This window comes from Stylophora pistillata, chromosome 3 (genome assembly GCF_964205215.1).
Source record: "Stylophora pistillata chromosome 3, jaStyPist1.2, whole genome shotgun sequence".
In the NCBI taxonomy this organism is placed as follows: Eukaryota; Metazoa; Cnidaria; class Anthozoa; order Scleractinia; family Pocilloporidae; genus Stylophora; species Stylophora pistillata.
Genome location: NC_142521.1, coordinates 44,286,110 through 44,307,404, shown reverse-complemented (window position 1 = coordinate 44,307,404; position 21,295 = coordinate 44,286,110). Strand labels below are relative to the sequence as shown.

The 21,295-nt window shown below is 39.8% G+C and overlaps 2 protein-coding genes, 2 long non-coding RNA genes and 2 pseudogenes across 4 annotated transcripts; 4 read left to right on the top strand and 2 right to left on the bottom strand.

Annotated features, from left to right (window-relative positions):
- Positions 1 to 3,130: 3,130 nt before the first annotated feature.
- On the top strand, positions 3,131 to 4,493 carry LOC148736296 (uncharacterized). The gene is made up of 3 exons (XR_015999159.1): positions 3,131 to 3,200; positions 3,819 to 3,917; positions 4,377 to 4,493. It is a non-coding gene; the product is annotated as an uncharacterized LOC148736296 (long non-coding RNA).
- On the top strand, positions 4,438 to 5,746 carry LOC148736295 (uncharacterized; annotated as a pseudogene).
- Positions 5,747 to 7,801: 2,055 nt separating this feature from the next.
- LOC148736294 (uncharacterized) lies at positions 7,802 to 8,904 on the bottom strand (annotated as a pseudogene).
- A 3,291-nt stretch (positions 8,905 to 12,195) lies between these two features.
- LOC148736293 (zinc finger MYM-type protein 1-like) lies at positions 12,196 to 13,155 on the top strand. Its single transcript, XM_088753058.1, has one exon. The coding sequence runs from the start codon at positions 12,196 to 12,198 to the stop codon at positions 13,153 to 13,155; it is 960 nt and encodes a 319-aa protein (XP_088609184.1).
- Positions 13,156 to 15,743: 2,588 nt separating this feature from the next.
- Positions 15,744 to 18,138, bottom strand: LOC148736292 (uncharacterized). The gene is made up of 3 exons (XR_015999161.1): positions 17,984 to 18,138; positions 17,135 to 17,202; positions 15,744 to 16,452 (listed from the first exon to the last, which is right to left on the bottom strand). It is a non-coding gene; the product is annotated as an uncharacterized LOC148736292 (long non-coding RNA).
- A 55-nt stretch (positions 18,139 to 18,193) lies between these two features.
- LOC148736291 (beta-1,3-galactosyltransferase 5-like) lies at positions 18,194 to 19,517 on the top strand. The gene has a single exon (XM_088754780.1). It carries the CDS (start codon positions 18,212 to 18,214, stop codon positions 19,205 to 19,207), a length of 996 nt encoding a protein of 331 aa, XP_088610906.1. The 5' UTR covers positions 18,194 to 18,211; the 3' UTR covers positions 19,208 to 19,517.
- Positions 19,518 to 21,295: the final 1,778 nt, after the last annotated feature.

The following is a 21,295-nucleotide window of genomic DNA, read 5'->3' as shown; positions in this document are numbered from 1 at the left end:
CTGGGAGTTCCTCGTTGTACTCTTAGTGATGGTAGCTCTTTGGATATATTTAGAAAGTAAAGAGTCTGGTGTGCACCCATTCATGCATTAAAAGGTCATTATGGCGTGGTGAAAATTGAAAGATTGAAATTATAAACAATTATTGGACGAGTTTTTTGTGATATCTGGAATAATCAAGGTCGAAGTAAGTGTTATCGAGTCTGCCTTTTGGTCGAGCATCGAGGGTCGAGTGTTACATGGCGAGAGTGAGGGTAATACGTCTAGGGTCCAGAATCTTCAAAAAGTGCGATTACAAATGTCAATTCTCCCGTGTGCTAACGTGGAATGCCTTTGTTTCTAAGTTACGGAGTGGGACCTCGCTACAAGGCTACAAAACTTCCGGCCTTTTCCTCCGATCGACGGATGAAATTATTCCGCCATTTTGCATCACCATAGGTGATGCAAAAACAGAAACAACGCTGTGACTCAGCAAATACAGGTTCATACGTGCTCATTTCCATCTATTGTTCTGTTGTTTTGCGAACTGTAAAAGTCTTTTGCTTGAAAGTATCTGATTTCCTCGGAAAAATTGCGTTGTTTGTATTCTCGGAACATGCATTGTTTGAATAAAGTTCTCGTTTGGTTAAAGTTTTCCAATATGGGAAACGTGAAATTTTCCTGGATTTGCGATCGTCAAGTGATAATACCCAACGCGTGTTCAAAACACTTTTAGGATATGTAAAATGTTTACGATTTCGAGACTAAGTAGAGAATAAAAATTATGAATGTTAATGAGAATTGTGTCGCGTTTTTACAAAAATAGAAACGAAGCTATGACTCAAGAAAAAAAATTTTAATTGTAACTGCAGATGGAATTTAACATGTTAATACATACTGGTCTCACGGGGGTCCAGAGGGGTAGGGGGTCCACGTTTTGTACCGAATGCTGTACCTTTACCCAACAATTCTTGTTAGATTGAGAATATTATTTCAAAATTACAACTTTCGTAAGCAGACTACCATGTTCGTGCGGGAGAAACATCTCTGGAAAAGAGAACTCTGGTGTCGATCCGGCAGCGGTTTTCCGGTAAAAGCCTTTGTTGTCAAGGTAGGGCATACCTGGAAAACCGACCACATTGTGCCTTGACTAATGTTGATAAATCTCAAAGAAGGCGCTTATTACTCTACCATTTTCGGAGAGCGAAAAACGAAATTATTCTGTAAAATTGAGCAAAACACCCGACTGTTGTAAATTATAGACTGCACAGTTTGAGAGCCTTTAATGCGTGCCCTCGAGCCGTTAAAATCAGACGAAAATCACATTTTCTTCCTGCCACCGCATGGCGCAAAGCCAATAGCGGATCCAGGGGGAGGGTTGGGGAGGTCTGGAACCCCCCCCCCCCAGCAGTTCTGACGCTTACAACTTTGAGACTTCAATTTGCCTCAAAAGAGTCCAAGAGTCCTTTGTGAACCAAAGCTTGGACCCCCTAATCCAAAATTCTTGGATTCGCCCCTGACCGCGGGGTGGTCAGCAATTCACGCCGTCATTTACGTTTTATCGCAATAGGGGAATCTTTGTTTACAGTATTTGCCTCATTACCATAAGCAATTCAGTTTCTGATGGAGCTGAAAATAAATCAGTTCTGATTATCGAAACGTCAAAATACGATAAACTCGGCCAATGAATACGAGCCTGATGCATTGAATACTTTTCGTGCAACACGGGTTTAAAAACTTAATATTTTACATAGAATGTATGAGCTGATTAGCGCTTTTGCCACCCAGAAATTTTGCAGTTTTTGATGGACTATCTCTCCTGGAATATTACACCCAAGGAGCTAAAATTTTCACCATGTACTAAGGTTTTCTAGCTCTTTAGCTGCCTGAAGTCAATTTGTCTCTAACATGCTTCCTTCTTTACGCAAAGCCGTATGCAAATGAGCAAAAATGTAAACAATGACGTCAGCATGAATCCGCCTATAGAATCGTTGCTAATTAGTGAACATTGTAGTGTGACCGTAATATGAATTATGCAAAAATGCTAGCAGGTATAAAACTCGTGAATTTTGGCTCTACATGATCATTACTTGGATTAGTGTGTGCGCGATTAAAGAACTTTGTTTTTACAGAACCGAGTAGTTAACAATTGTATTCTTTCCATTCTGACAATCACACATGGAAATCATATGAAAGGTTTAAGTTTACTAACCTTTATACAAATCCTGCTTTGGAAGTGTGTCTTCTACTTGACCTTAGGTTATTTTACAAATGTTTTCGTCGGAAAACTCACCTGAGCCCGGCACCAGTAGTGGTGCACGTGCCCTAACGTATTCAGAAGTCGTGCAAGGAATATCTGCGCCTCTGGACAATGACTTTTAGTATCGTTAACAAAAGCAAGATTTCGAGGAAGCCACGCGGGTTTCCTTGGAGACGTCGTTTAATGACGTTCCGCTGGTAAGTAGATTTATGTTCATTGCCGTTCATTATATTTTTTGCTGACGATTCGAGTAAAACCTGGAGAAAAAAGCTTAGTCACCCTTATCAATCTTAATTTTAGAGATGTAAGAGTGAATCTGAAGACAGCCTAGATAAGACAACCCCTGGATTTAACCATGCACGTGGCCGTGGGAAGGTAAGCTAAAACATTCAGTAATGAGCATGTAAAAACTTAGGTTCAGCAAGAACGGAAAATAATATTTTTATGGTCGTTACTTTACTCCCTTCTTTAGAGTGAGCGAGACACGGGAAGCAAAGGGAAGTCTGATTTTGTTTGCTCGCGCGCGATTTTTTAGTTGCGCAGGGCTTTTTCACTATTTCCCACAATCTTAATGCCTTGAACAGGCTAAATTGAAAGCGCTTCCGATGAATTTTTTATGGTTGTGCGGCAGAAAAATGATACACAAGTGAAGCAGGAAATATGGGAAGAAGGTGAATCAGGAGTTCCTCACTTGCCAAGTACATTTGATCCCTACCAAGTAAATGCGGAGAACCATATAATTCTTCCAAATAAACTCCCCTTCCTCCCATCCACTGCAAAAACCGGGAATTAAGCTTTTTTTTCCACAACGAACGCTACCACCACACCTCACCTCATATCCAATGTAAGGGAATAAGTGCTAAATATCCTTGAATTTTTTATTATCCTAGATGTCACAAAAACCAATCGATGTGACTGACATTATGGATTCACCACCAAAGAAGAAAAACAAAAAAGCGAGCAGGTGAGTGTAATCTTTTTTTGTTTTAATGCAGGGGGGAAGGGGACAAAGTTAGGAGGCTATGGATCGAAAATTTAGAGGCCAAATTGTGCGAAAATGCCAGTTAAAATTAAATGAATTTAGTATAGGTAATCACACGGCGTGCAATTTGGTACAAATATCCACGAGAAGATTTTTTAATATTTATAACACTGTACGAGCGTAGCCAATTCGATTCGTTACTCAGGCTTTTTGCGAGAATGACGCTTGAGATTTGAAATTTCGAATTTCTCGCGTCGTCCTTTCCGAGAAAAGTTTGCTTAGAATACAAACAAGACATTTTCGATCTTTCCATTTAAGAAAATCCCCGATTATATGCCGAAGGTTTCCTGAGGATTTCCCAATAAACCATACACACACCAAACACCGAATGAATACCGAAGAGTTGTTAGGCTTTTTATTATCTGAAAGTTCCATTCTTCGTGATTTTGAACGAATAAGCCAGTGGCTGTGACCACAGGAAAGTGTTGAAATGTTACCCTTGTTTTTATTTCTAAATTCTTAGCATTTAATTGACAACTGAGCTCATTTATTCCTCAACTGAAGTTGATTTGCTGGTCCCTTTGTTAAAAACACTCTCAGTTCTGGTGCAACTCGTGGGAAAGACGTTCATGAAGTCCTTTACACTGACATTGACACCGACGATCAATTGAACCAAGCCACTACTTTCTTCATTCGAAGGTAAAACAATTAAAGTCTGTCGTAATAATATAAATTGCAACCAGAACTGGGTGTTAAGTTGGTATTATGGAATACTAATACTGAACTTGCTCTATGCTTGATAATTCTTAGGCAAAAGGATCTCAAGTCGAGTAATTTGTTTACATGTACCAAAACTTTTTTAAAAGTTTAAGATATTTTTTAGATCTTAAAACATCTAAAATACCTGCTCTGGGGGATTCTTACTTCATGGTCTCATAATCTGAATGTTGTTTTTCATTTTAAATCACGCACAGAACCCTTTACGCCCTGATAGGGATCAGCGTGAATTTGTATTGATATTTTGTATTGATATTTTGATTTTTTGTATCCTTAATTAAACGGATAAAAAGGTTTAAAACACTGGGGAATTTTGTCTGTCTTTATATTTATTCGCATCACTTTTTTAATTAGTGTTTTAAAATGGATCTCTTTTTCCAGGAAATCGAAGGCAAGGACAATGGAAAAGAGTGAGTTGGAGAGTGACGTGAAATCTCTTTAGGAAGGTTCGTCGTCTTCCCAAGACGATAAAAATAATAAAACGAAGAAGAAACAGCGCAAGATATCCCTTGATACATGGGACAATGTCGAGAAGCAATCAGTGGGACGGTTGCCAGTCGGAATCGACGGCTTAACCATTTACGAGATTAAGGGATTCGTACCCGATAAACTTGAATTGCTTCAAGACGGAAGAAAATGGAAGAAAACCTGCCCTACTTTCTGGAGGGGGCATACTCGCACACGATTTTCGGACTGTAAAGGTTCCGTTAAGTGCACCAAGGAACACTGTCCATTTAAGATGCAGTTCGGGGTAACCAACACCACTCAGTTCGAAAAAAAGCTTTACGGGAAACAGGTGTGCAAAGGATGCGGCAGTGACGGCGCTGCACTTGCGCTGCACGTCGGTACCTTAGTTACGGGAAAAATAAGGTTACCGTCTATCACATTGGGGAACACACATGTCCTGTTACCTCGATACAGAAAAAAAAGACATCAAGACTGTCGAACAACTGATAAGGGACAACCCAAATATAAAGCCTTGTGAAATACAGTCTACCTTTGTTCTTTCCGCCTTTCAGCGAGAAATGGACTGGGACGAGGTTGAGAAAGAAGCCGCTGCCATCATCGACAAAAAACGTATGTCTAATATAAAGCAGAAGGTTAAGAGAAATTGAGCCGTTTGGCCATAACTTTGAGGCCGTCGTCTCGTTCAAAGAGTATTTTGATAAACGGGATTTGTTATATATCTATAAGGTAAACGACAGAAGAGGATATCCCGACAAGCCCTCTTTTGTCTTCAAAACTAGTTCTACAAAAGCAAAAATTGCTTTAAGCATGGACAAAGACGGCCAGAACTTTATGAAAAACGAATTCTGTTTTTTGACGGAAAGCGAAAACGTTGCAGGGGTTTTATAACCTTAACTGCATCAGTATATCATCCATTGTTACGGAAGCAGATCCCTCTGGCGATCATGGAAACAGAGAGAGAAGATACAACAAATGTAGAATTGTTTCGGACGCTTTTTAACGAGGCGCTGGGAAAAGTGGCAAATGATCCTTTAATAAACACACACACACGCAGTGGGCGGGATATATATCTTATTTACCAAGCGCGAGGGCCGCACTGGGAGAATATCGGCCCGAGGTCTTGACAGTACGGACCGAGCGCTGCGAGGTCCGTACAAAAAAGACCGAGGGCCGATGTTCTTCCAGTACGGTCGCGAGCAAGCTTGGTTAATAAGAGATTTATTACACGACTGAAGTTCAAAGGGACACAAGTGCGGTATCATTCGAGACCATTCGGGATAGTGCCCGGTCCAATACTGAGAGAATATTGACCGGCAATAGAGCATTTTGATTGGTTGATTTTAGTTATTGGCCCTCTGACTTCCCGAGTCGTGTAATAAGGTGCCTTAAACCTCGTCTGCCTCAGATATAATCGTGTATCTGAGGGCGGGAGAACTTTTAGCGTGTCCGCAACCAGGCTCTGGAACTCTCTGCCCATTAACCTTAAGAAAGTAACATGTGTAACCTCATCTAGAAAGGCCATTTATAGACATTTTTAACCAGATACAATAACGTTGATCATTTTAGCGCAACTGAAACTTCATTTTATTCATCGTTTTATGCTAATCCAACATTTCATAACCTTCCTCTCGCTCGACCTATCCCAGCAGTATTCTTATTGTAATTATAGTTTGTAGATATTCATTATGAGAATATTTTTATAAGTGTAATATAATTTTTACTATTGTTATTCCTATTCATACATATATCTTATTAACCAAGCGCGAGGGCCGTACTGGGAGAATATCGGCCCGAGGTCTTGACAGTACGGACCGTGCGCAGCGAGGTCCGTACAAAAAAGACCGAGGGCCGATATTCTTCCAGTACGTTCCCGAGCAAGCTTGGTTAATAAGAGACTTATTACACGACTGAAGTTCAAAAGGGCACAGGTGCGGTATCATTCGGGACCATTCGGGACAGTACCCGGTCCAATATTGAGAGAATATTGACCGGCAATAGAGCATTTTGATTGGTTGATTTTTGTTATTGGCCCTCTGACTTCTCGAGTCGTGTAATAAATACACTTGTACTTCATTTCTTTACGACATGTACGACATGTATTTTGTTACTTAACTTTGTTTTATAAATTTAGTTTGAGGGCCACTAGTTACTCAGTTGAAGCACTGTCCCGTGTTACCCTCGTTAAATAAAGTTGATTGATTGATTGATTGAATAAAATTCAATCCAATCGGTTGGTGCAACGATATGGCGGTTGCTAACCTAGCAGGTATTACGAGGGTTTATGGCAATGCAGGCCTAATGAAATCGTGTGAGTTCCACTTCAAGGACCATCGCAACAAAAAAGCACAAAAACTAGACCCTGATAGTGCGGAAGAGTTTAAGGGACTTTGCGATAGACCATTGCACAGTACGACCGTGGAAGGTTATGAAGCTGCAAAAGGACTCGTACACCAATTCGTCAGCGCAAAAGAAGAAAGAGATTTCTTAGTAGATTGGGTTTCTTGGTGGCACGACAGACGTGGGTTCATTTTTCGCGCATTTTCTGTTCAAGATGCACCACAGATGAATCAAGCAGAGGTGATCCACGCTGGTTGGGTGCACAGAGACCGCCCCAATTTATCACTGCTAGATGCATGCCAAGCGGACACACGAGATTCTTTGTTGCTTGAAGTTGAACTTAAAAGCTACCAGTCCGGTTCCACATCAGGTGGAAGTGGCCCTTTTTTTGCTGATCGGCAGAGAAGGAGACATGGTAGCCAGATAAATAAAGCCAGATAAATAAAGCCCGATAACTAAAGCCCGATAACTAAAGCCCGATAACTAGAGCCCGATAGCTAGAGCCCGGTAGCTAGAGCCCGATAGCTAGAGCCCGATAGCCAGAGCCCGATAGCTAGAGCCCGATAGCTAGAGCCCGATAGCTAGAGCCTGATACCTAGAGCCCGATAGCTAGAGCCCGATAGCTAGAGCCCGATAGCTAGAGCCCGATACCTAGAGCCCGATAGCTAGAGCCCGATAGCTAGAGCCCAATAGCTAGAGCCCGATAGCTAGAGCCCGATAGCTAGAGCCCAACACAATTCTCATCAACATTCATAATTTTTATTCTCTATTTAGTCTCGAAAATGTAAACATTTTACATATCCTAAAAGTGTTTTGAATACGCGTTGGGTAATATCAGTCGAAGATCGCAAATCCAGGAAAATTTCACGTTTCCCATATAGGAAAACTTTCATCTACATTTATTAAGTTTCATCTCCATTTTTTAGTCTTGCAAAGGGGGGCATCATGCAAGACATAAAATAACAATAATAATTAACAAAATGAGTTATAAAAAGTAAATATAAATGATATATATATATATATATGTCAAAGGTTAAATTCCTCTAATTGCATCTTTAAAATTAATTAATTTATCAATTCCTAAAACACTATTTGGTAAGGAGTTTCAGTCTTTGATTGTTCTACAATAAAATGAATTCTTATAAGTTTCAGTGTTCCGTTTTATTTCTATGAATTTATCCTTATGATATGATCTTAACTGACGGTTTTTCCTCTTGATATAATTTGGGAGTTCCATCCGGACTTCGCCATGGAGAATCTTGTAGAACATGGTTAAACGTGCAGACTTTCTTCTTTTCTGTAATGGAGGCCAGTCCAAATCATTTAGAAGATTTGATACAGTACCTGGTTTACGCTCTCGACAAATTTTTACAAAACGTGAAGATCTTTGAACAGCTTCAATTTGATTTACGTGTTTCTCCTTCCAGGGGTCCCAGACTGTGCTTGCATACTCGAGATGCGGTTGAACTAAGGATTTATATGACAGTTTTTTAATAGATTCAGGAAATTTTCCAAGATTCCTTTTTAAGAAACCCAAAGTTCTGATTGCCTTGGTGCGACTCCAGTATCATGTGATTTTTTTTATCTTAGATAAGACCAAAAACGTTTTGTAGCTTTTGGTTTACCTGAAGGTTCCTCAGTAAATGACAGAGGCTCAGAAACATAATCATCATGTGCATCAGCAAGTTTTTTCTTGATAAGTTTCCTTAGATCTTTAAAATTTTTCCAATCAGAAGTATTCCCAGATCTCTTAGCTTTATTGTATAGCCTCTTTTTCTTCCTGATCAGTCGTCTAATAGTATTGGTTAACCAGGGCAGATTCCATCTACCACCAAGAGTCTTTTGTGGAATATGCTTTTTGATAGTGTCATTAACTGTCCTTAAAAAATTGGTAATTTTCAGTTACCGTCTTAGAAGTGGCTTTAGACGCAAGATATTCATCAAGATGTTTCTTCAAGTCATTTCTGACTGCTGACATGTTCCCATTTTTAAACATGAAGACTCTTCTTGGCTTCTTTTTATTGAGTGCTGGCTTCAGTTTTACGTCAAAGACAACAATGTCATGGTCACTCATTCCACATTCAATTTTGACATTGGATATCATATCTGGATCAGTGGAACAGACTAAATCAAGGATATTGTCACCCCTTGTTGAGTCAAAGAGTGATCGTTGATAATGTCCAGCCTTGTTGTTTACCTTAAGACCATATGATGAGCTGGATTGTATAAGATAATTATCATCAGACCACGAAATACCAGGAAAGATGAAATCACCGGTCAACAAATCATTGGGTAAGGTTGGACGAGATTTTTCAGATAGATGACACAAAGCATAATCTAATGCCTCCAATGAGTGATATCTGAATCCGGTGGTCGATAAATTGAGCCAATATAGAGAGGCTTCATACCAGCAATTTTCAATTTGGACTAGATCCCTTCATAATTGCCAGATAATTCATGCTCTTGGGAGACTATTAGATCAGATGAAAAAGCTGATAGTACTCCTCCACCATGCATGTTCCTGTCTTTTCTGAAGATCGTATACCCCTTATCAACAATTTCATTTGAGTAGATAGAATCGTCAAGATGTGTTTCATTGACATTAATGATTGATGGTTTATATTGATCAATAATTTTCTGGAATTCAAGACGTTTTGAGGTACTTCGAAGACTACAAGCATTAATTGATAAAACTCGAACTTTAACCAAACGAGAACTTTATTCAAACAAGGCATGTTCCGAGAATACAAACAACGCAATTTTTCCGAGAAAATCAAATACTTTCAAGTAATAGACTTGTACACTTCGCCAAACAACAGAACAGTATATGGAAATGAGCACGTATGAACCTGTATTTGCTGAGTCACAGTGTTGTTTCTGTTTTCGCATCACCTTGGGTGATGCAAAATGGCGGAATAATTTCATCCGTCGATCGGAGGAAAAGGCCGGAAATTTTGTAGCCTTGTGGCGAGGTCCCACTCTAAATTAGAAACAAAGGCATTTCACGATAGCACGCAGGAGAATTGACATTTGTAGTCGCACTTTTTGAAGATTCTGGCCCCTTGACGTATTTCCCTTACTCTCGCCATGTAACACTCCACCCTCGACGCTCGACCAAAAGGCAGACTCGTGTTATCAGCCGAAGCCGAAGGCTGAGGCTGATGAAACTAACCAAGACCTTGATTATTCCTGATATCACAAAAACCGAATCCAATACTTGTTTTATTATACATTGTTTTAAAGAAAATAACGCCAAACGCATTATCGCAGCGGAGACAGTTTATTTTCTAACACTTAAAAATGTACAACTGTGTGGTAAACAAATGTTCACTTGGGCTAATTCTTTCTTGTCGTGTGGCTCCTGGATATTACAAATTGAGCTAACCGCCTCCCGGTTAGCTCAATTGGTTGAGCGCCGGACTGTTGTACAGGAGGTCGAGGGCTCAAGCCCAGGCCGGATCAACACTCAAGATCTTAAAATAACTGAGGAGCATAAGCGTACGGGCCGGGGTGGCGGGGGGCTGCTGCCCCCCCAAACTTTGGGAAACTCAGATTTTTTGGGCAGCACGAGAAATTTGGGCAAAGCTAGTTTTTAAAGAAGCTTGCATGTGTCTGTGCATTTTTTCTCGAAGAGATATTTTCTGTTTCAACCTGAAGTCAGCGTTGTAAATAGGATCGATTTCCACCGTCTCCCGGGTCCGGTCTTTGATCTTCCCCTTCGGGGGGATGAGTGCGGGCTCATTTTCCCGAACAGTGGCTGGTAATCGAGTCTACGTTGTAAAGCCAGTTAAATTCACACGGGACAGTGGTTGCCAAGCACTGGATCACTTTCTGGTTATTTTTGAAGGGGATCATATGTTGATATATATATTTGTAATTTTGCTGTTGGGCACTCTGCTACACTGCACTAGCTAATGTGGGGAGTTTCCAGTCGCGAATTAATTAGAGTCAATTTCGGCATAACTTTCTAGAATCATATTGTAGATTATCCACTGGAGACTCTCAGAGGATCTGAGTCACGTGCCCGGCAACCACTGTCTCGTGTGAATTCAACTGGCTTTACCACGTCCTTTGAAATCGTGCATAGTGCTGATCGGGATTTGTCCATTTCAGTTGTCATAGATAACAGTGTTCTGGAAAAGTCACAGAAGTCAGTTATCATGGATAGTGGTGCCCCAGATAAGTCAGATATCGTAGATGGTGCGCACAATTCTTCTTTGGATACAAATGTATATAGTGGTACTTGCCAAAAGTTCGGTGATATAGACGAGGGCCCTCAGCAACCTATCTTGAAGTGCTACGACCCAAAAAAATTCGGCAGTGAATCTTCTAGAGATTTCAATCCAGCCTGGTACAAACGTTATCCATGGCTGAGCTACAACTGTCAAACAAATACAGCGTGCTGCTACCCATGCCAGAAATACTTAAATGCCCACGATTTCACATTTGAAAATTCGAAGAAGATAGAGCGTCTCACTAAACACCACAAGAGTGAGAACCATCAAACGGCCATGGCGACATGGATTGATAGCGGAGCAAATAAAAAGAAATATACTTCAATACTGAGCAAACTCCAGGACTCACACAAACAATATGTGAAGGAAAATCGTCCAACAGAATGGTTCACGGCCCAACAGAACATCGCCCAACGGGGCCACGATGAACAACGTGATAGTTTGAGTAATGGCAGTGATGTAAATAGAGGCAATTTCCTGGAACTAATTCACTTGCGGTGCAGGGACATAGCTTGGCTGAAAGATAAACTTGAAAGCCAGCTTCAGAAGCATGCACAGTGGACCTCTCCCGTGATACAAAATGAACTGCTACAAATTATCGCCGACCTCATTCGCGAGCGTATCACAAATGATGTGCGAACCAGTGGATGGTATCAGACATTAGCAGAACAGAACAAGTTTCACTCTGCCTTAGTTTTGCACTGAATGGAACGAAGAAAGAAGCATTCATTGGTTTCTACTCCACAAAATCAACCGAAGGCGAATTACTGTATGAACTGGTGAAATCTGCTATCACTGAACTCAATCTTGATCTCAAGAACACTGCTGGTAAAGCATTCGATGGAGCGGCTAATATGGACGGTGTACACAAGCAACTCTCGACAAGAATGGAAGAGTGCTCTCCGCTCGGTATCCACGTCCACTGTTACGGACATGTGCTCAGCCTCGCCCTTTAGGATACTATGACACAGATTGAACCATTACGAAACGCTCTGGGAACTATTCAGGCTCTGTACAACTTTTTAGAAGGGAGTCCCAAACGACACGCCTTGTTTAGTGACACAGCAGTACAAGGTGAGGATCTAAAACTGACGCTGAAGTCATTAAGTACCACGCGATGGTCATACCGGTAGAAAACCACAAAGGCCGTACACTGGCAAATGGAACGGATTGTAAAAGCCCTGCTCACACTGTCTTCAGACAAAGATCCAAAAACCTACTCTGAGAGCAGAGCCTTATTGAACGCCATTTGCGACTTAGACTTTGTCTTTGGACTGTGTGTACTGAAAGTAATCCTGAGGAACACTAACAGTCTGTGCCGATATCTTCAGGGGAAGACGGTCGACGTCATCTCCGCTCGTAGAAATGCCGACTTGACAATTCAGATCCTACGCCAGTGTCGGAGTGAAGAAAGTTTCAAAAGCGTATGGCAGTTAACATCAGCAGCGGGTCTGAAAATGAAGAATTGGCTGACCAATTCTCAGTTTGAACTACGAGAAACCAGGGCACCCAGACAAACGCCGTCCCGCCGCCTTCAAGCCCTTGTAGGTGAACACGCGCAAAGACAAACGCAGACACCGGAATCGCACCATCATATAAACACTTACTATGCGTTCATCGACAAGGTGCTGTCCGAGCTTGAGCTCAGGTTTAGCGGAAATGACCAGGAAATACTCTGTGATTTGGGAAATATCTGTCAGAGTGAAACACCAGATAAAGAAAGCTTCTCCCGAGTTGCTAAATTTTACAAAATCGACGGGGAGATTCTGGAGGCCGAGCAGAAAATGTACGCGAGTTCTCGTCGTGTACGTGGATTAGGCTACATGACTGTTTCAGAAATGTTGCAGGCAATGCACGAGAATGATCTATTTGATATGTTCCCAGAGTTTTCTAGTGTGGTACATATCCTTGCAGTGATACCTGCTACATCATGTTCTGCAGAAAGATCATTCAGTGGGCTGCGCAGATTGAAAACCTACCTCCGCAGCACCATGGGGCAACAACGTGTTAGTAACATCGCACTTATTAACACTGAAAGGGAATATGCCAACTCTGTAGCCGAGAAAGACATGGATCGTATATTTGGCCGTCGAAATGGCAGAGACAGCTATTTCTTTTAACGTGTTTTATATGTACGCCTATGTTAGTGTATCATATGACGACTGTTTCGTAAAAATTTGGGAAACTTGCGAGAAATTTTTGGGCAAATGGTTTACCGCCCCACCTAGCAAAAAATTGCCCGTACGCCTATGTGTACGCTATACCATTCGACATTATGCTGAGCCAATTCACCCAAAGCTACACCGTTTGTGTGTACGTTGTGCTAATCCGTTTTACCCTGAGTCATTTGACGCAAAGCTACACCGTTTGTGTACTGTATTACAAATGAGTGCTAGACTATTCGCAATTTAGCTGGTCCGGCCATTTCACAACTTTATGTTCCAACTCGACATGGGCAACTAGACCTTTTGTCATTTGGCTAAACTATTTATGTTTAGGATGTTCTGTTTCATAAAGGAAACCTAGACTGTCTATAATTTGGCCATGCCATTCCTCTATTAGCTATGCTATCCTGCAGCTGATCCTTAAACCATCTTTGTATTTACTGATCTATTTGACATCCTTGTATATTTGGTGGTGAAGGCCGCCCATACCTCGATTTAGTGAAGTACCAAGGGACTTGTAATATTATAGGAAGGAGCAAGACGAGGCAAATATAAATGTCAACAGAAAGACAGGTCTTTTTAATCAAGATGGCGGATCTCTCTCCATGTGCTAGTCCCGTGACATACGTACACATAATACACAGGGCTACCATACTACAGAACTGAGGAAGTTCGTTCCTTATATCGAGGATTCGTTTATATCGAGGTTCCATGGCATACATCGTGACATTCTACTGTTACTTTAGCCGGGATAAAAACTAAAGTATCGTTCGTTATACCGAGGACTTCGTTATATAGAGGTTCGTTAAATCGAGGTTCCACTGCAGTATATGGATTTGGTGGATTTTGATAGAGTTGTTATCATTTTCATCAGGTGTCGTCTCTTGATTTGCTTATAATTGCCTTTCCGTTTCGTTTTCGTTCGTAATCTGTTCGCGTGACTTAAGTAGTTTAAGGCCTGGGTCAGGAGATTAAATTGCCTTAACAAAATAAACAGCCATATCTCCATAAATAAACAGCCGATTTCGCTGAAAATTTCAGGGACGATAGATTTCCATACGAACTTTTACCTTATGGCAACAAAACCGACGACGACGGTCACGTGATCAAAACGGTACTCAAGCGGTTTTTATCGGAATTGGTAAGATTTACACACACTCGTTACCGATCAATGAATGAGAAAAATACTCAATAAAAAATGCTAGCCATCTACATTTGGAATGAATTTCCTTCGTTCCTTAAAAAAGAGATTAGAGATTTTTAGGAGTTGAGAAGGAACTTTTCTCAACTTAATGGCCTTTAGATTGTTATCAACTCTACTCGGCACTTCATTCCAAACGAGAAGATAACGTTTATCAACACCTTCTTCCATTTCGCTAAAAATAACTGCTTGAAATGGAAACTTCGGCACCGGCGATAGCATTCTGACTACCCCTTTTTCAACTACGAAAGAAGTAGCCATTTTGTTTCTTTTCGATCATAATAAATGATCAAGACTTGACCACCACAATATACCGCTGACCAAGAAGGCGCAAATCAAATATGATGGTTATAGTCGTCAGGTCGATCACCGGACAAATATCTGATGGGAAAGTAAAACTGCTGGCTTAGCGAACCAAAAAACGAACGAATTATTATTTACTGTTCTAGTATTGTATGTTTTCATCTCCTGTAATTGTAAGATACTGAAATGCTTCAATAATATTACTTCAAATTGTTTGTTGCTTTTTTCGCAATTTCCACGTCCGTGACCGAAAGAAAATAAAAGATGCTAAAATAAATTAAGAGATGTACTGTGGGACCCACTGCATGGGTTGTTGTTTCCCTTGAAGTCATATATACAACAGCTTTAATTTTTCTCTTCACATGACAGCAAAATCAACCCACAACATGGACCAAAATTGAGCCACAGGAAGAGGGAGGTGGAAGGGAGAAATAACTGCTATTATTAAAAATTGGATCATTGGATAATGCAATTCAAGACTTTTCATTGGCTCAGCCATTATGGTATATGAGCCAATATACCATAATCTAATATCTGTACATTGTAACATCCAGTTTCTTCTTACAAAATAAAGTCGAGAAGATTTGTCTAATATCTTGGGGGTGTTTTTTTAATAAAACAATTATTCCACTCGCGCTTGTTGGATATGAGATGATTATAGCCAACTCGGCGCTACGCGCCTCGTTGGCTATCTATCATCTCATATCCAACGCGCGCTCATGGAATAATTGTTAAATATTAGTGCTCCATGTGTTTAAAAATTATAACCCCGCTCTTAGGTCTTATGAAAATCTGTTGGTAAGAAATGAACAGGGATTTCAACTGGCCTGGCAGCAAGAAAAGGGTGAAAAACAAGGTTATTCAAACTTCAAATTCTCCCCTCCCACCCCATCTTGATGGAGAGATAATTTGCATGTGCACTTTGCACTGATTTCCTGTCGGCTCAGTTGGAGGCATCTGTCCAATTTCATGTCATACAAAATAACAAAAAAAGGCAAAAAAATATTGAGTGAAAGAGAAAATAGAAACAAAATGTAAATTGACATGGGGATTGACTAGGGATTGATTCACTCATGTTTATTTATGGAATACTAAGTCCCTTGCCCAAAAAAATTTTTCAAGAAAGGACAATGAATCAGAAAAGGCGTATAAAAGCCAGCAATTGGAAGAGAGATATCGGCTCTAAATGGAACATTTCAAAGAATATCCCCATTTACATGTGAGCAAAAGTAAGTGTTTCTTTCCATGAATCTTTGGAAGGTCACTAAATACTTACAGGTAGAAAAATTAAGCACAATTACAAAAAAGTATAATTACATCAATAGGTCTTTTTCTCAAGAAATATAAGTCCATTGATAGCCAAATTTCACAGTGGTCACCACCAGAAAAAATGCAACAGTATCTAAATGCATATTCTATGGAAAGCTGGAAGAAAACTGCCCAGGGTAAAAAACCTTTGCACTAAATAGAATGCAAATGCTGTCTCTTAACAACACCAGCAGAGAGTAGCCTCTTCAAAACAAGCACAGGTTGTGTGGCGAGCAGAAGCGAGGCATCCACAGAAGTAAAAAGTTGAGCCAAAGAGCTTTCAGGAAAAAAAATCTTCAAACCAACACAAAAAGAAGTGAAAAACGTAGGGTCAGTGATATATAAGGAATTCAACTCTGAATGTAAGGAGCAACTGGGAAAGTCCTTTAGAGAAGTAATGTCCATGGTTTCCGAGGCTGGGTCAACAAAGAAAGTTTCACCTGTTGAGGCAAAAAAAAAAAAGAATCTGTAAAGAAGAGAGAAAATTAAAAATAAAATGTAGAAAATTCCTGAAAAAAAAAATCATGTCAACCTTCACCTGGCTCAACAAACATATTTTGCAACCAGGAAAAGGCAAAGAATGGTAGAATGTTTTGAAACCATTGATGAAGCAACAAGGAGGGTAAAAAATGCCCCAAAGCAGAACACCTGAAGTCATACAGCCTGAAAAATTACACAACAACGTAAACCACAACCCCAAATCCAGATATTGTGCCAAAAGGTGTGAAAACCACCTAGCAAAAATACAAGTTCTTGTCCTGAAGGCCACTAGGCAACTACAGTCTGATACAAAAGTATGGGATGCAACCTTCTTAATGCAGAATAACTGGCTTCCCAATGCTAATGACTGTGAGTTATCAGATGAGGTAATAAGTACTCTTCACAAGAAAAAAGTTGCTCTGAAATTGCTACAATCCTGGAAGATGATTACAGTACATTTATAAAGTATTTTGATCAAGCATTCTTACCTAATTTTATTCCCTTAAATGATTTAGTCAGTTCATTTAAAAAAGGTCATAAGTCGCTTGAAAGTGATTGTTGTCCATCATTTTTACCACCGAAAGCTTCAGATTGAGAGCAAATTTGTCACTAGTAATTAACACTTATTTACTAATTGCTCACCTTCATCATAAGCGAGTCAAAGTTTATGTTTGACTGCAGAATAGCTGTGCTGTTGAGCTATCTTGTCCCTATGGATTTAAAAAAATACACTGTGAACATGAAATTAGAAAAGAAGTCTCAGGCAACAGTTTACATTACTTGGCTTAAAATACTACCATAACTTAGATGGCTTTAATTTCACAAGTTGCACAACATGCACTGATGAATGTGGAAGTTGTATAAGAATTTAAGTAAAAATCATAGTTAAGAGGTAATGGTCAGATTCCTATTTGCCATGTTCATGTATGATTGAGAATGTCTGTGTTATCCGTCACAGGCTGGCGAATCAGTCATTGTTAACTAAGTTTAAAGACGACATCCCAATTTAGTTTGTCACCTCTCTTGAGATCGATTCAATCTAAAACATAGATATGTATACTTTAAATTTCGCTACACATGTATAAGAACACAACTGTTGACGCAAAGCTTTTTGCCTTGTAGATTGAGTAATGAACTCTCTTTGTTGAAGCTCATATAAATACATTTACCCACAAAAGTGTTGTACTATATATCACCGTTAAATTTCTAACTCGGGATTGAGCTGAGGCATTTAAATTTGGTAAACAACAAAATTTACGCTACGGGTAAGTTTTCACTCCGCGGTTTATCAATTTCCACCTCATCCTACACTGACCAGAATGGAAAATTTCCGAAACATACCAAAACATTTCTAATCTATAATTTAGTAAACGAAAAAATGCGCTTTCCTTGAATGAAACATTCGTTACTTGGATTTACGCCTCAGAGCATTATGGAAGCTACGGCAAATTAGAGCTAATTTGCTGAATGAAACACAAAAATACCACTCACCTCAGCTGTAGACCTCACATCTGCACGAAAACAACGTCTTCTAAAAAAATTACGGTAGATAAATCCATGTTCGCCTTCCCAAAAGCGTAAAGGCTCTCTGATCTAACCTTCGATCGCACCATTCGGGAATGGCCGCCATTTTTTTAAGTCTTGAAACTCTGCTGGGGGTCTCAAACCAAGATAAAACCCAGGCCTCAAACTACTTGAGTGACTTTATTTTCCAGTGAAATGGTCCGAAAACGGATTAAGAAGATTTTGTTAGCGTTATTCCTTGGGATGGCAACTTGTGTATCTTTCCAGCTACACTATGCATGGAAGAATTTTTTCCACCTTCACGCTTCAGGAGAGGAAGTCGATCCAAAGCAACAAGAGATCGAATTACAAAGACCGACAACCACCATGACAACCTCAACAGAATCATTAACAACAACTTTAATTTCGCCGCATATCAAGCATAGAACGTTTCTTATAACCAAGAGATCTTGTATGAAACAGTACGATCTCCTTATGATTATCTCATCCGCTCCCGCTAATTTTAAAAGAAGAAATATTATTCGCAAGACTTGGGCTTTCGAAAAAGCTTTTCAACCAAGATGGACAACGGTTTTTCTCGTCGCTCAAACACGAGATGAAGCTGTATCAGACGCATTGTTAAAAGAAGATGAAGCCCACAAAGACCTTGTGCGAGCTAACTATTACGAACACTACTGGAATCAAACTCGAAAGATACAAATGGGCTTCGAATGGGCAGTAACTTATTGTAATTTCTCGTTTCTTTTGAAGCTAGACGACGACGTGTTCGTTCATATCCCAAGAGTTCTCTCCTTCTTGAGTGCGCCCAGCACGCCGAAGAAAAAGCTTTACGCTGGTAATCACTACACAAATAATATTCCTTTTAGGGGAGGTAAATGGAAAGTAACTTACGAAGAATATAACCAGACAAGGTATCCGGATTTTTGTCCTGGCTTTGGATATATTTTATCTCACGACGTTGTAAGTGCATTTGTTGACACGTTCTCTTCTTTTCCGTATTTTCGACTAGACGATGTTTACGTTGGCATGCTAGCCGATAGGAACGGAATTAATGTCACGAACAATAACGGATTTGAGGTATGGCATCCACCTGGACATGTTTGTGTTCCAACAAGTTCTACTTTAGTTAGGCATGATGTCGGAGAAGAGTGCCAGATGAAAATGTTCAAGACAGTTCTGTTCCCTGATTAGTTCAAAATTACTTCATTAAACATATGTTACTGACCAGCCAGAGGTCCGTATTGGGAAAATCTGTGCCCGAGGTCTTGGACTCAAGACAGAGGGCACAGTTTTTCCCAATACGGACCGACCTATGCTGGTCAATAACATTTTTATTTTTTCTAGCACATAAAAAATGATTGCCATAAGAACCCGAATGATTTAGGGCTACAATTACGGGTTTAATTACGGGAAAATCCTCCATAAACTTAACAATTTGTTAGCGAGTGGATGATAAAGAATACAGACGTTATCAAAATTAAAGAGAACGCTTTCACTGAAACATTTTTTTTTTTGTAAAGGTAACTTAAAAAGCTTCCGAGCAAACTTTAAAACATTTTTTGATAAGTAACTGTCATGATGTGACACCTGTAAATTGAAGAGGAAAAAAGCGTACGCCTTTGAATAAACAACAATACTTGTAGGACAATCACGCACGAGTTAAATGACTATGCGACGATCTTCTCGTAAAAAAAAAACACTCGGAGATCTTTCGGAAAGTATTGTTTACTTCCAACGACGATTAATATTCGAAGATTTTTACCTCTATTCCGTTTTAAATGTCACGGAAAGTCAAATTGTAAGTGAAGGCGAATGTGTGCTTTGGAGTTGTCAGTCTGCTTGTTTGTTTCTGTAATGGTGTGTGTAAATCGGTTTTTCTTCCACCGAAAAGCTGAAGTCATGGAGACTCTTTCCAGCTAGACACAAGGGGATTTAATGTGACTTTTTCTTATCGAATTCCTTCGGTTACTGTTGTGAAATTTACGGTAGAAATGTCCAAATTCAAGGGACTTGCAAAGAATAGGCGAAAGTGTATTTATAGAAGAACTCAAAACTTCCCTCAACGTTTCACAAACGAACGAAATGTGTTGAAGAATTCAGATATTAACGATTAAGAGTCACATGGATTAACGTAATCGTTAACTGTAACTACCTCTCGTTTTAACTTTCTGAGTTACTTTTGGTGAAGGATTATTTAATAACAAATCGTTTCTAGGCCGCTCGGAAATTCTGCCCAGCTGGCAAAATGAGATATATTTGTGAAAATTGTAGCGAAGCTTGAGATGTTCTGCGAAATTACTCAAGCGAAACGGATACCGCCCGCCGTGTGCGGGCTGGATGGGGAGAATACTGACCGCGCTCGGAACCAATCAGATTGCAGGATTCGTAGAATACCGCCCGCTCATGAACTGAGAAAAAAATAATAGTTTAATATCTGTTCTTTGTCGATGTGGAGTTGCTCATAGCCCTCTTGTTTTGAATGACGAAGGGCTAAAGCTCGAAATGTCTGCTTTGTATAGGTAATTACATGATTTAGAGTGCAATTTGGAATAAATAAGCACGAGTAAATTTTTTCAAAGACTAACAAAATTGCATGAGCCCGTAGGGCGAGTGCAATTTGTGGTCTTTGAAAAAATTTACAAGTACTTATTTATTCCAAATTGCACGAGAAAATCGTTTGATTATCTATTAATAATATACATGAAAAAATACGAGGTAGCTTCTCATAACTACGCAGAAGAAAAGCGCGCGCATCAAGTGCAAAAATAATTTATTCAAACCCTGCAAGTGACATTGACCGTGACATTGACCTTGACCTTGACCTTCACATTGACACTGACCAATCATTCTGACCAATCAGAATGTCTGGGTTGTTTCTTTCTTTGCACTTAATTAACCCTCTTCTGCACTGAATTAACTCTCTTTTGCACTGAATTAACTGAAAACTGCATTCATCTTAACCAATCAGAACTGAGAAATTTTTTCGTGTATATTATTAAGAAACTTAATACTGTGGTCGATTCACATCCTTTACATCAACAACTCAGTTGTTCAGCAGATTTTTACACTTTTTTTTAAAACCTGTTTTATAAAAACTTTCAGGACTGTGTGTGATTCTGGGACCTTAACACAACAAGTGGTCAATATAGCGTTAAAAAGACTGTGAGCTACGAGGCGGCTACGGAATTTAATTCTCGATTTTATTATCCTTTTAATTTTTTCCTCTTTTTTATAACGTTTCCTTTTTTTTTATGGCACACGCTTACGCTTAAAGTTCAA